This window comes from Megascapheus bottae, chromosome 6 (assembly GCF_031878675.1).
Source record: "Megascapheus bottae isolate mThoBot1 chromosome 6, mThoBot2.hap1, whole genome shotgun sequence".
Lineage (NCBI taxonomy): Eukaryota > Metazoa > Chordata > Mammalia > Rodentia > Geomyidae > Megascapheus > Megascapheus bottae.
In genome coordinates, this window is record NC_143514.1 from 34333508 (window position 1) to 34348159 (window position 14652).

Genomic DNA, 14652 nt, shown 5'->3' on the forward strand with positions numbered 1-14652 from the left:
TTTTACCCATGAGGACAGGGACCCACTATACTTCCAGTTATATTTTCTGATGTCTAATTTAACTTTCTAACAAGTTGGTAATATGATATGTTTCTAGAATAAAATAATAGATGAAACTGTTCTACATTTTCAGTTAGTTTTGAAAGCAGAACTTGTATATATTGACATTATCTTTTCAATGAATGATGGTGCTATATATAAATTCTAAAAGTAGTAAAGGACGATAGAATAGTGATTCCATAATATATGTCCCTAGACTTGTGACTCCATGAAAAAGTTTTCATCAGTAGGCATATTAAACTTTCTGTACCTCAAATTTTCATCTAGCATACAGAGAAAATCAACAAGTAACCAAAATTTGGATTTGTCTGAATATATTCAATTTAAAATACTACCCCTTATTCTACAGTTTTGACCTCTCATTTTTCCATTTTAACATGCTCTCTCATATATTTGTTTTCCAGTTACATATTTACTTTTCAATTTTGTATTTTGTCACTTTTTTCATTTTTAGTTTTTATTGTGGGGTAAATGTATAGAGAGGTTACAGTTACATTTGTTAGGTAATGGGTGCATTATATCTCAAACCTTGATATCCTTTCTCATGTGTTTGTCCCCCTTTCCCTCTCCCCACCCCTTCCCAATCATCTTTTCAAACTGTTAAATAGTGCAGCCTTTGACTACTGAAGGCTTCAGCAAGTCTAATAAGAGTGTTAAACCAACCTTATCACATAGGAAGAATCCCTCCTAAAGAAATTTTGAGAAACCTTCAAATTAGATAAAAATTTGTATTTAGAAAAAACAATTTTCTGCATGCATACCAAAAACAAAACAATATCTGATAATGTATATGATTGGTTATTGTAAAAATAAATTTTGTAAAAATATTTACATTTCTTACAACCTGAAAGTAGCAAGAAAAAGATGAAGTTTCCAAAGAGAAATATCCTTAAAGCACTTTTCTAAAAAGTAGAGATTTTCAAAAGTACTAAAAAGAAAATGTAAATTAATATAACTTTACCAGAGTGAATTAATAGAATAGTAAAAGATTTCCATTTATCTCCATATAGCTTTTCCAAACTTTGAAGAGCACAGAGTGTGGATCCTCCATTTCCTTTAAGGTAAATTAAAAAGAATAATTGGTTTCATAGAAATCTACAGAGCTTTTGTAATGAGAGTAAGTATAGATACAATAATTTATGGATTTTGTCTATAATTAAATGGATAGAAGCAAAAGAATGAAATCAATACATCTTACAACAAGGAAAAAATAAATACAAATAAATGCCCCTAATAAGTGATCTGTTAATATTCTCTCCAAATTATTAATATATTAGTGCATAAGAATTTTAATTATACATATTGAAATAGTTATAAATCATAAAACCATTTAAATAATTCTCTTGTATGTATGATACAACCAAGTGTACAAATTAGATTTTTAAAAATATTTTAAAAAATTAAATACAACTACCAACAACTACTTAAGAATAATAGTAATATAATATTAACTATCACACCAATAGTATGCTTACTATTAAACTTAACAGTTGTTGTTAAGTTAAACTTAACAATTGTTAATTTTCTGTACCTCAGAACTGTACCTATACAATGGGAATAACTGAGAGAATTAAACATTAGAGGCTAATCAAAACAATGCTAATGTCATATACATATATTCAATCTTTGTATGAAGATGTGCAGTTTTAAACCTTTGGGAAAATAGCATTTTATTTATAATGGAGAGTCAAAGGACAGAGTACACTTAAGTGAGACTTTTCAGATAAATATTCTAAGGTACTTAAGACCTTGGACTAAGTTCATTTGTAGACTGCTTGCTTCTAATCCTGAGAGGCCATACATACATATGTATGTATGTAGGTAGGTAGGTAGGTTCTTTCTTCAATCTTAAATTGTTCTAAAGTTAATAACATGTTCTTTTAAACAACATTCTGGAAGCTGAACACTGAAAAATCACAGGCTAAGAGTACTTTCTATGTCTTTTGTCATTCTAAATAAAAAGTCAATCGACATTCCGATTTTAAGGTCTGTAAAGGCCATGACTGGATTTATCCAGTTAATAAACTCTCAAGCAAGGTTGTCTTTAGTTAATCTTATTCCTAGAAACTATGGAATACACCTCCATAAAATTCATACCAATTTTGGCTCCTGCAGGATCCACGAAAACATGATATTGAACTCCAAGGGGTAATTCATTTCTTTTCAGCTTTTCTGATAGTTGTTGCCTATAAGCAAGTTCCTGCTTTTTATCTGCTGCTGTTATTGCAATTATGTCCCAAAATTCTCCAGGTGACACAGGTTTTCCTAGTTAGGAAAAGTAGGAATATAGTAAGTATAAACATAAGGTAATATAGGATGAGACTAAATGAAAGGATATCTAGGATATGGAAACAAAAGCTTTATCTTGTAGGATTGTTATTCTTAATGTACTATGTTATTCTTCTTCTCTTTTTTTTCCCTTATGATTTATCTCATATTGTTACTGTATCTGACTTTGTTACCGGGTATACTGTATATATGTTTATTTATTTGAAATTGGAAAAGGTAGGGGGAGAAAACAAGAAGATTGGGAAGGGTTTAGGAAGGAAACAGGGAGAAAAACATGAGGGGGTATCAAAGTGTGAGAAGTAACGTAACTACTCTGTGAAGAATGTAACTGTAAACCCTCCATACATTATCCCAACAATAAAAAAAAAAAAGAATTATAGCGATGGTACCTGAGATTCATATAACTGTGACCCCTCTGTATATCAACTACCCAACAATTAAAAAAAAATAATTAACAATGGATCCATCAAAAAAAAAGAATCCTCTATTAAAGGTTTGCCTACTTTAAAAGAAAGTCCAGAATTATGCCATTTATTATCATCTTCAAAAATGTATCTTGTTATACTTTGTTGGTATTATTCAAATAGTTCTAATGATTGTTCTCAAACTTCTTCCCTTTTGTTCTTCAACATTATGTTCTAAAATTTCTCTTCAAAATTTAAACGTTGTATTTCTTGACAAAAAGCAATCTAACTCAATTCTTAAGTATATACAGAAAAAGTAACAAGTACATGTTCAGCTTTCAAAATCATTTTTTTTTATCAGAACCAGTTAGCCTATCTTGCCTAAGAAAGATTCAAACTAAGACCCACTGCTTCAGTGTTCATTTATAAATATACATGCTTCATTTCTGGCGAGTATTATATATTTTATTGTTATGTTTCGCTGTTTCTCAAATCTGCACAGACAGATATAATGGAATATACATATATATGCATATATATAAATATACTACTATGCACATATATAAATATATTACTAGATAGCTGTACAGGTGTACAGGAAATAGTAACATACCCTGTTTTGTTCATACTTAACTTTCACTTAATTTTAAGTCTATCTTCCCCATGTACTGATTTGCTCCTCTCAGTTAAGAGTTTAAACTGGTGAGCTGGAGAAGGGGGCGGGGGGGGGGGCGTTGAGGCTGAGCTGAACAAAATCAGATCTACTCTGGAAACGACTTTCCTCAACGAGCGAACCCAACAACACAACAAGTGCAGGGCTTCGCCAGTCAGTCAGAGAGCAGCCATGTTCTCTCTTTCCCTTTTCTCCCCTGCTCTCTCGGATCAAGCCAGGAGCACAGGGGACACAGCTGGGCCAGCGTCCGAGGCCTGTAGGGAGCGGGCAGACACGCAGCCAGCTGCGGGGTACGTGAGGACCCCTCCCTTCTTCGCTGCCCGGGAGAGTTCGCTTCCTCCTAGGGTACCTCTTAGTTCTGAAAACTTCCTCAGTTTTCGTTGGGTGGCTTCCCGTAGAGAGACACTTGGCAGGACCCTAGCAGCCGCCATGCCTCCACCTTCCGGGAGGGCGAGCAGTGCAGTCTGCTTGTGCGCAGGCGCGCTGGCTCTGGCGAGGCCCGCCAACCCTGACCTCCCGGCCCCGCCCCTGCCGGCGCCCTGGAGGTGGCTAGGCCCCGCCCCCAACACGTTCACGGATGCAGGGGAGTCCGGATAGGGTTGAGGTTGTTGCTTGTCCCGTTTCCTTAGCAACGGAGGACTCGAGAGCAGATGGCCACCTAGAGATTTGTGGCACAGGGCAGGGTCCGGGCTGCCGTTTTTCCAGCTCGCAAGGCCTCCCAGCCCGGTAGACCCGGTGAGTGGTTCAGATCGGGAGAGACAGGGGTTGGAACCTGTTAGGGGGAAGATGAACCCACCACCCGGATGTCAGCTTTCTCTACAAAGGTGATTCATGCGTGCACAAGTGGAGGTTTGTTCAAGTCCAGAGCAGTCCCCTAAGAAGGTCCTGTCACAGCCTTTCATTCAGAGCTGTCAGTCTCCCCAGCCCAGCTCCAGGCAATCTAGGCAGTTGATGTCACGCCCTTGAAACTTCAGACAATAAGCCACCTACCACCTCCCCCCCCCAACCCTGCCCCACCTCAAGTATAGCAGTCACTTCTGCAATATTAGCGTTTTGTATTTCTGACTTTCTTTTCTATGTGCGTATTAGTCGAAAATATCCAATAAGTCAGTCTTTGAGGATATATTTTCATTAAGTAACTGTAGTTATTTCTCTTGGAGAACAGCAGGTTTATAATGACCGCTGCTCCTTCATCTTTATGCATAACTTCATCTTTATGCATAAGACAATGGAATCAGAGGGATTAGTCGTTTCCTTAAGGCATTACATACTTTATAAACAAACCAGAATATAGGTGAACCAGGGTTTTAGAAAGATATTTCAGTCCAAAATATGGAATTCTTCTAACCAGTTTATAGGGTTTTTGAAATTTGAAAAGCCTTCCTTAGTCTTTTTCAGATGCATAGACAGTCAAGGCCCTACAGGTGTACTGTTTGTAAGTAAACACACACACACACACACACACACACACACAGAAACAATGACACAGTCATGTAAAAATTACAATGAAACTAGAATTTTCGCATCAGGAAAAAAAACCTAAAAAACTTGACAGGGGGTCCTCTTTTACACTCTGAATTGAGTGGATGCTTCATTTACAGACACCTACACACAGGTAGATAACACTGAAGCCAAGTCAAAATGGAGAGGTCCTAAAATGGTATTGACCTACATCAGCCATACTTGCCTCTTACATGTCCCTGCATCAGACATGTGAACAAACCACCCTCAGTGGGCCAGTTCCATAAATGCTCATGAGATAAGCTTTAGTCAACACAAGAACTGCTCACTTGAACTAAGCCTATAGACTTTCCAGAGATAATAAGATGATACCATGTTTTTTAAGTTAGCAGATTCGAAGAGAATTTGTTGAACCTCTTAAACTATTTGATATATTTATATTTTATAAGAGACTGAATACTGGTCTGAAGAAATTTCAAATGAGGCTGAAGCTTAAGGAATTTCTACTTAGTTGAAGACAAATGTTTTCATGTACTTAGAAGACTTTTATACGTTATTATTATCTCTCAAGAAGTTCTGTTTCTGAAGAAATGAAAATATAGATATATTTAGAAAAGTAATAGTTACTGAAGTCCGACTTCGTTCTGGTTCTTGTGATGGAAACCTATTTTTCTTCAATTAACCAAAACATTAAGAAAACAAGTTTCTACATCTCAAGTTGCATGCACTTTAATAGGAATTTAGCTAAACTCATTAGTTTGAGATGTGGGAATGGTACAGAAATATAAGTAATAACTAAATGTCAGATCCATAAGAACTTCCTGAAGGATAACACAAAACTAAAAATGACTGTAGAATGTTCCACAAAAACAGTAAAAACTTTTATGTGAGCATTAGAGATTTTGCTGACAGATATTAAATTGTCACATAGACACTGTCAAAAATAAAGGCAGAAGGAAAAATTCTCTTTAATCTTACAGTATCTCATATAGTTTGAGAAAGACCAGACTGGGCAGTTTGCTTCTTGATAGAAGATCTTGCTTTGGATGTACACAATTTACAATCACTCAGATTTATATTAGTTTTCACTCTCTGGACTTGCTAAAAACCCAAGCATACTTTCTTCACATGGAGCACTGACATGGTCTAAACTGAGCACCTTTCCCATTTTGTATATCTATCTACACCCAAACAAATCTGACCTTACTTTTATGGTAACTTTGTTCAGGACATATTGGTTTCTAAGAGAATTTCATCAAGAATTTGACATATAACATCACACAAGAGGAGTTTATCATATTTAATTAAGAATCACTATTAATTTTAAGAATTTAAATCACTGAATTAAATTAAAATCACTATATTAATATTGTCTGTTTTTCCTTATCAAGAGTTAATTCACATTTTTCTTTGAGAACTTGTTTTAAAATATTAAGAATTAGATAACTTAGAGGTTTTCCTTTAAAAAAATTCTTATAATACTCATTCTGAATACTCTGGTATTTAGCTCATATACATTTTTTGCTGATAATATAATATATAGTCCTTTTTATTAAAAGTAAAATATATATGCAGTGGTACAAATAAAAAAGTAACATTGATGGGGCTGGGAGTTTGGCCAAGTGGTACAGTGTTTGCCTAGCATGCACGAAGACCTGGGTTTGATTCCTCAGTACCACATACATAGAAAAAAGCCGGAAGTGGTGCTGACGCTCAAGTGGTAGAGCTCTGGCATTGAGAAAGTCCAAGGACAGTGCTCAGGCCCTGAGCTCAAGCCCAGGACTGGCAAAAAAAAAAATAGCATTGAGTTATAATGAAGATTATCTCAAATTTGGATTACTATCTCTTTAAATATATGTTTTTAATTCTTGCAGATTTTTTTTACTTATAAGAAATACCTTTTTATAAAGATAAAAGTACCTGTATAAAATGCAAATAAAAGCATTGAATTAAGTTATATTAAAATGATTTGAAATTAGGATTTGTATAATTCAATATTTGTCCCTTACAATTTATGTCATACTGACAAAAAGATAAACAACCGAATAAATTTCTAACCATTTATTATTCATTTGATGTAGAAAGCAAAGTTCACATATGCAAAATTTTGGGGACACGGTATGATAGATGAGATGCATTACAATTATCAATTATAATAAGTATCATTTAAACTTAAAAGGCTGTAAATTTTATTCTTGTAACTACATATGAATGCTTTATATAAGTATAGAATATTATTTTTAAATCAATTTTTAGACAACTATACTATCATGTATTATATATTATATTAAATTTGTATTCATTATATGTTAAGAAACTCACAAATATTTAAATGTGTATCATGAATAATTCTAGTAATAGATCACTGAAATATTCAGATTAAATATCATTTACCCAGACACTTTAGTGAATTGATTAAAGTATTATCATAATTATTGTAGCACAGTAATAATAATAATACAACAATCCCTTTTTATGAAAGACAATTTAAAATAATTTTTTTATGATTGATAAGGTATAGACATTAATAATTTTACTGAGTAAATATCAGAATGCTTGAAAATAGTGCCAGGAATAAGGTTGTATTTGATATGAAGAAATTTGCAAGAAGACTGAGATCAAATCATTAGTGTTAGAAATAATTTTTGAAGAAAAAGGCATATAATTTTATTATTGCTATGTATAGTTATATATGATTATACATATGTAGACACATGTGAGTGTACATTGTTGCATAGATAGATAATAGAAGATCACTTTAAATGCATGTAAAGAAGTGGGTCTCTCATGTTCCCTGTGAAAGGATGTTGATTGTCCAAGGTCATCGGATTTTATGAGTTGTAAAATATAAGAAAATGAAATGCAAAGGCAAGCAGTAGGTTAAGAGAAATGAGTTGTGAAGCACAAATATGACATCCAAAGTAATAAAGGTACTTAATCTCAAAAATAACAAAGTGATCCAATTTTAAAAAACTACGTGGAAGATCTTATTAGAAACCTTACAAGGAAGACATACAATGACAGTTTAGCATGTAAAAACATGTTTAACATCATAGGTCATTAGGAATTTTAAATTGAAGCCATAGTATGCTACTAACCACTTACTTGTATAGCAGAATACAAAATACTTCTACACCAAATCTGCTGAGGATGTGAATAATAATTTTTTACATTTATTGCTAAAAAATGCAATTACATAGCCAGTATAGGAGACAATGGCAGTTTCTCAGAAAATAAACGATATGGTATTCAATAAGAGGAATTTCTTTGATAGTTATCCAAATTAATTTCAAACTAAATTTCCACATAAAAAATCTTATAGCAACTTTATTTGTATTTTCCAAACATTGAATCACCAAAGATATTTCTGTAGGTAAATTGATTACAAAACGATGGTTCATCCCTAAAATGAAATGTTATTCAACCTTTAAAAATAAGCTCCTTTTCCAAAAAAACAAAAACCAAGAGAAATTTTAACTACATACTATTTGAAAGATGTCAATAAAAGGTTTATGTACTCCAAAACTATGCCTTTATATGGCATTCTCAAAGAGGCAAAACTATGGCAACAACAAAATAATTAAAGTTGTCAAGGTCTTTGGAAATGAGAGATGTGAAATAGGAATGTTTAGGACATGATACAATAATGCTTCTGTACAATACAGACATGATGTACACATGTCATACATTTTTGAAAACAATAGAAGACAGAGCACATAGTGTGATCCTTTTTGATAACATGTAAGCCAGTAAAGCACTAATATTGATTCTTCATTTGAAACAAATATATCTCACAGATGGAAGATGAATGAAAAATTAGATGAGACAGAGGGTCATAAATGGAGTGTATGGGAAATTGATAGTCCTCACTCAATTTTTGTATTAAATATAAAACAGCTCACCAACAAAAAAAACTTCTAAAAAACATAATATGATTCATTTTGCTGATGGCTGAAAGGGTTGAGTAATAAATAAAGAGTTCTTTATTTATCAAGATGCTGACCTGTTTCATGTATGGATTTTCACTAGTCCTTATCAAAACCATTTTTGAATTTTCTATACTTAGGATAAATGGAAAAAAGTAGATTTTGAAAAGACATGATATTTTTTTTTAGCATATTCCATCTTATTTATTTATTTATTTATTTTGCCAGTCCTGGGCTTGAGCTCAGGGCATGAACCCTGTACTTGGATTTTCTCAAGGCTAGAGCTCTACCACTTGAGCCTCAGCACCACTTCCAGCTTTTTTCTATGTATGTGGTACCGAGGAATTGAACCCAGGTCTTCGTGCATGGTAGGCAAGCACTCTACCACTAGGCCAAACTCCCGGCCCCAAGACATGATATTTTTATTTAGGGAGTGCAATTGATGGGATGAAGTGTTGATATTGTCTGCATGCAAGAGCTTATATAATTTAGTGAGTTTTGTAATAGTTCCTTTTATCTATTTGTTCATGCCTGACTCGACTTAGGAAGGGTTATGTACTTGAAATTTAGGTTGATCTTTCTTAACATTCCCATAATGTTTGTTAAATGGATCCTCAAATTTAGCTAAAAGATTCTGGTGCAGTAGATATAGAACAAGACTCAGGAAACCTCCCTTTTAATGAGTGATATAAGAATCTGAAAATTACAGTTTTAAACCTTGGCTAGTGCATAAAATTTAGTCAGTGTCTCAATAGACTATAAATTGATTTAGATTTTCACATTCTCTTTTGCATTATGGTAATTTATTTTACCAAAGCATGATATAAATTAAATGTTCTAATATAAGGTTATATAACCTTATGTGAAGTCACAATATATGGGAGAGATCATGTATGGTATTATATATGAAATACACAATATGGTATAATATGCAATCTGTGCTCTACTAAGGCATTGATATCAAACTTTTAAATTGGTTTACTCAAGCTTCAAACTTAAAAAAGTTCACACATTACATTTTAATGCTGAGCAGGGTAAAATGGTGCTAATCCAGAAAGGTGTCAAATTATAGTAAAGAATTCCCATAGAAAATGTAGGACTCTATGTGAAAAATATGTTGAAACATTAAAAACTGGGAGCATGACTCAAGAGCTAGAGTGCTTGATGGTGAGACTGACTTCAAACCTTACTACCAAAACAAACAGAAAATGAACCTTATCATACCAATGGAAGGTCTGTATTGCACTTTATCTTCCTGTGCCTGCATTTTTCAGCCTCTCCCATGATTATCACTATATTTAATCAATAATTTATTCAGTGTTAATTTTTCATGTATTTAAGTGTTTTCAATCCAATATCATTATATTTTGTTTTGTTTGCATGTTGTGAGATATTGTCATGAGTGGTTGATATTTAGATATCTTGAGACAGAAGGTCCCATAGGATGGGATATTCCCCTTTAATTTTAATATTTTTGCCTATTTTTATTCTTATTACCTCAGCAAAAATGTTGTTTTGAGATACATATTTATTTATATGGTGAAGTTATTCCATTTTCTTTTTTTAGATGTTTCATGGAACAATCTTAAAAGAGCTAACTAGTCATGAAGAATGGAGTCACTATAATGAAAATATAGTTGAAAACCAAAAAGATTTTGTTTTTGTGAAATTCAACGGCCTTCACTTAAAATCAATGGAAAATTTGCAATCATGCATCTCTCTTAGAGTATGCATTTTCTCAAACAATTTTATTACAGATATTTATCCATTGCAAAGTTGTATAAAATTAATGAAACTTGACCTCCATGGAAATCAGGTAAATGGTAATGGTTGTTTTCATATAAATGAAATTTACACAAAATAAGTACTTACATTTTCTATGCAGATTGTCTAAAATGTAAACAAAAATTAAAATAAATGTCAAAATATGTACTATTTATAAATACACTGTTAAAATATAAATAAAATGAAAAATGTAAAAAATATATAAATGATGAATTGTTTGATATTTTTTACATTTTACTTCTTAAGTTTACAGTCTAAATTAAGAATAATTTGATCACTTATTCCCCCTTCATACTGCAATTTGAATTCAAGCCTTTAGCCAGTTCCACTTAAACCACACACCCCACATGTTTAATTTTTTTGTGTTAGAAAAATTGTTTTGAAAAGGATAGAAGTGGTCTATTACCAAAGAATTTTTCACTGAATAAAATAATACATTATGCATTTCATTATACGATTAATAACAGCTTATTTCCAGTGCACATTGTATGTTATTTTCACAGTCATGTAGCAGATATCTCATTTAATTAGGAAGTTACATTGGTAAGTACTGGATTTCAGATGTCTAGTTTTTCTTTCATACTATTTTTTCATGCAATTTGTTTAAACATGCTAAGTTTAACTATCTTTAATATTATTCCAGATAAAGACTCTCCCAGATACCACATTTTGGAAAGGATTAAAGAATCTCAAACTCCTTTATCTTCATGACAATGGGTTTGCAAAGTTAAAGAATGTATGTGTGTTATCTGCCTGTCCAAACCTCATTGCACTCACTATGTTTGATTGTCCAGTCAGCCTTAAACCAGGATACAGACATGTTCTTGTTAACAGTATATGGGCTCTCAAGGCATTGGACCGTCATGTGATTTCTGATGAAGAAATAATTCAGAACTGGCATCTTCCTGAGAGATTCAAAAAATTTAGCCACAGACTTTTCTTTAATTTCTGCCCTCCATTGAAAAAGGTAATCTTCTGCTTAGAATTTCACTTAAAGTAAATTTATAAAGTATTATATGGGGACTATTTAATAGTTTTTCATCATTTATATGAAATATGGATCAGTGAATATATCAGTAGTATGTTTATATCTGAAAATTGATAAGGGTTTTATGTCTCAGGCATAAAATTATTGAGCTGTAAACCAAGCTGTAAAGAATATTTTTATTTTATTAATTGAAGTAAATCTTTAATTTATTCAGTTTAGGTATATAAAGATTCGAGTGGGAAATATTTTATATTGCTCAAATGCCCAAAAGGCAATTCATATTAGTAGATGAGTACAAATAATAAATTTCTTAAATAAGTATCATGTGGTAGGCATCATCAAATCTTCACTGGCATAAAATGTCAGAATTGAAGGATAAAACTTGAAACATAGAGGTTATGGATTACTGGATAAGCAAGAACAAGACAAACACTCTTTGTAACATGAATATTAGAGAAAAAGTTACTAAGAGTTCAGAAGTGATATCTCCTTATCTATGGAGAAAATTAATTTTTTTAGAAAAAATATATTGAGATGTATTTAAAATACATTTCAATCATATAGGGGTTTTCATTTAACAATAGAATACATTTCAAGGGACATATGAAGTCATTTTATTATTATCAAAACATAATATAGTTTTGCTAAAACAATTTAGCTTATATTTCACTTGGTGATATGACTAAGAAATCATTACTGTATGTGTGGTCTGTCTATCATTAAGTAAAAAAATCATTATGCAGCATTTGCCTATGTATGCACAGAAGATTAATTTTACTAACCATCACAAATCAAGGACATATATGTATTGAAGAATGGTCACAATTGAGAGGTTTAAAATGATCAAAACAGAATATTTTTATATAATGGCATATATGTCTTAAATCATGTAGCTGTTAATTATTTTGTAATATTAGTGTTAACAATTTGGGGTTTTAATAATAATGGTTGGAAAATAAAATCTAGCCATTTTAAGTGGAAAAAAGTGCATCAATAATAGAAAGCAGTGAAGGATGTTTTTATTTACTTTTAGATTATCTCTCAGAGCTACTTTGTAAGCATTGTGTAAGATCAAAATTAATGTAAGATTTTTTTGATTTATTAATATTAAACTTGCTTTATCTTACCCAAAAATCATGTGCCTTATCCCCAATTCATGTTGAAATTTAATTCCAATGTGATCTTGTTCAGAGATACTCAGAGACATCAATAGATGAATAAACCATCAAAGGGTTTATTGCTGTCACAAAGGAAGCTTTAGAGAGATCCCTGTTTCATTTTTGTTTTTTTTTTGTGGTAAAATTGGGCACATGGTTTACACATGGTAGCTTCTTCCTTTATCAAGGGTAAACACAATGGGAAGGCCTCTTCCATAAACCATAGCAGGCAGCTATTCAGCATAGATACTGAATTTGTTGGGGACTCTACCTTTTATTTCAGAGCCATTTTTGTTGTTAGTTGTTCAGCTTATGGTACTTCAGTATATCCTGAAGGGACTAAGAAAACTGAATCAAAAGGAGAAACTAGAGAAGCATGACATGGAAGTATTTTTCCAGATACAGTAAATCTAATAAAGTGCCAGAAACTAGAACACATTCTTCAAATCCTCCTATTTATTGAGAGTAATGATAGTCCAAGTGACAGATGGAACCAGTTGCTATAAATCACAGAATAAGTTCCATGGAAAGGACAAAGGGCAGGCACAGTTACAATAAGTAGAAGAACCCATCTGGTATATGGCAAGCCCCATCTGTGATAGGATGGTAGGAATCTCCAGGAAAGACCTGAGTTTCTGCCACATCCATGGAATAGTTGACAAGCTCAATAGAAAACTCAGTAAAAGAAGGCTGACATTTTATACAATGAATTTGTAAAGTTGAGAATAAATATATGAAAATGTTGAGAAATAAATAGTAAGAGTTCAAATCCAGAATATCTATTATACATCTATAGCAATGACAATAGAGAATTTAAAGAAAAGCGATAGTTAAAGAAACAGTGGGGAAAGTATCTTGAATCTGTGTAAAGGCAAATTCCTTGAAAGAATTGCATATATAGTTTCTTTTAAAAATCTTTCCTATCCGACTCTCTAGTTAAGGTGAATAACAAGGAAAAGATAACAGATTATAAGTATTCAAAATCCTTTATTATGAAATCTCCAGTAAAATAGAAATGTTACTATGATTATTCAACAAATGAGACAGAATGAAAAACACATGAAAAGGCTAAAAGGTATTGATGGAGATTGGTAAATGCAAGTGACCAGAAGTGGTTTAATGTTTCCAGAGTTTAGAGACTATGTTTGAAATGTCAAATAATATTGAAAACATAGCAGTATCACAATGTTACCTAAGAATCTAGGAAGTATTATTCATTAGGAATATCTTTGGGAAATGTATAAAGCTGTTACAGAATTTTTTTTCCTAGACAAGTCATCATTCATTATATAATTTTGGGGAGGAGGGTTCTTGAATTAATAAAAGAAAAACCTAATCCCAAGAATTTCCAGATTCATGAATCTGCAATAGTAGCTCAATTTCACAAAGCAACTAGTACTGACAGGGAAACAAGAGGAAGAACTTTCATAGTGTGATTTTATAAGTGAGATACAGAAAATATTTTGGATTAAATACAGTGGCTGGTATATGAAATCTCAGCTACTTGGGAGATGGAGGTGTCACACCAGCAAGACGGGAAGAAAAAAATAGGAGGATCACATACCAGGAAAAGTCATAAAATTCTATTAAAAAAATAACTGAAACAGAAAGAAACTGGTAGATGATGCCAGTAACTCACATCTGCAATCATAGCTACTTAGAATGATGAGATCTCAATGCTGTGATTCCAGCTCAGAAAGTAACTACTGAAAAAGCAAAAGGTGATAGCGTTTTAGCCTTGAGCACAAAAGCTCAGTGATATTGCCAAGGTCCTGAGTTCAAGAGTAGGGGGACTTGGCTCAGTGCTAGAGTAATAGAAATGAAAAGAAAGGAGAAACCCAAATGTTTGACTAGTTTATAAAATAGCAGTTTTTAATACAGATTGAAAAATAAAAATGGGCATAATACA

General features: G+C 32.5%; 2 protein-coding genes across 2 annotated transcripts in view; one reads left to right on the top strand and one right to left on the bottom strand.

Annotated features, from left to right (window-relative positions):
* Tnni3k (TNNI3 interacting kinase) overlaps window positions 1–3969 on the bottom strand; it is a 262734-nt gene extending 258765 nt beyond the window's left edge. The window contains 3 exon segments of the mRNA XM_090333972.1: window positions 1022–1114; window positions 2158–2325; window positions 3776–3969. Coding sequence (XP_090190098.1) covers window positions 1022–1114; window positions 2158–2325; window positions 3776–3857 — 343 coding nt within the window. The 5' untranslated portion in view covers window positions 3858–3969.
* A 204-nt stretch (window positions 3970–4173) lies between these two features.
* The window catches only part of Lrriq3 (leucine rich repeats and IQ motif containing 3), a 64753-nt gene continuing 54274 nt past the window's right edge, over window positions 4174–14652 (top strand). The window contains exons 1-3 of the mRNA XM_090334606.1: window positions 4174–4250; window positions 10381–10629; window positions 11242–11565. Coding sequence (XP_090190732.1) covers window positions 4230–4250; window positions 10381–10629; window positions 11242–11565 — 594 coding nt within the window. The 5' untranslated portion in view covers window positions 4174–4229. The remainder of the gene's footprint in view (window positions 4251–10380; window positions 10630–11241; window positions 11566–14652) is intronic.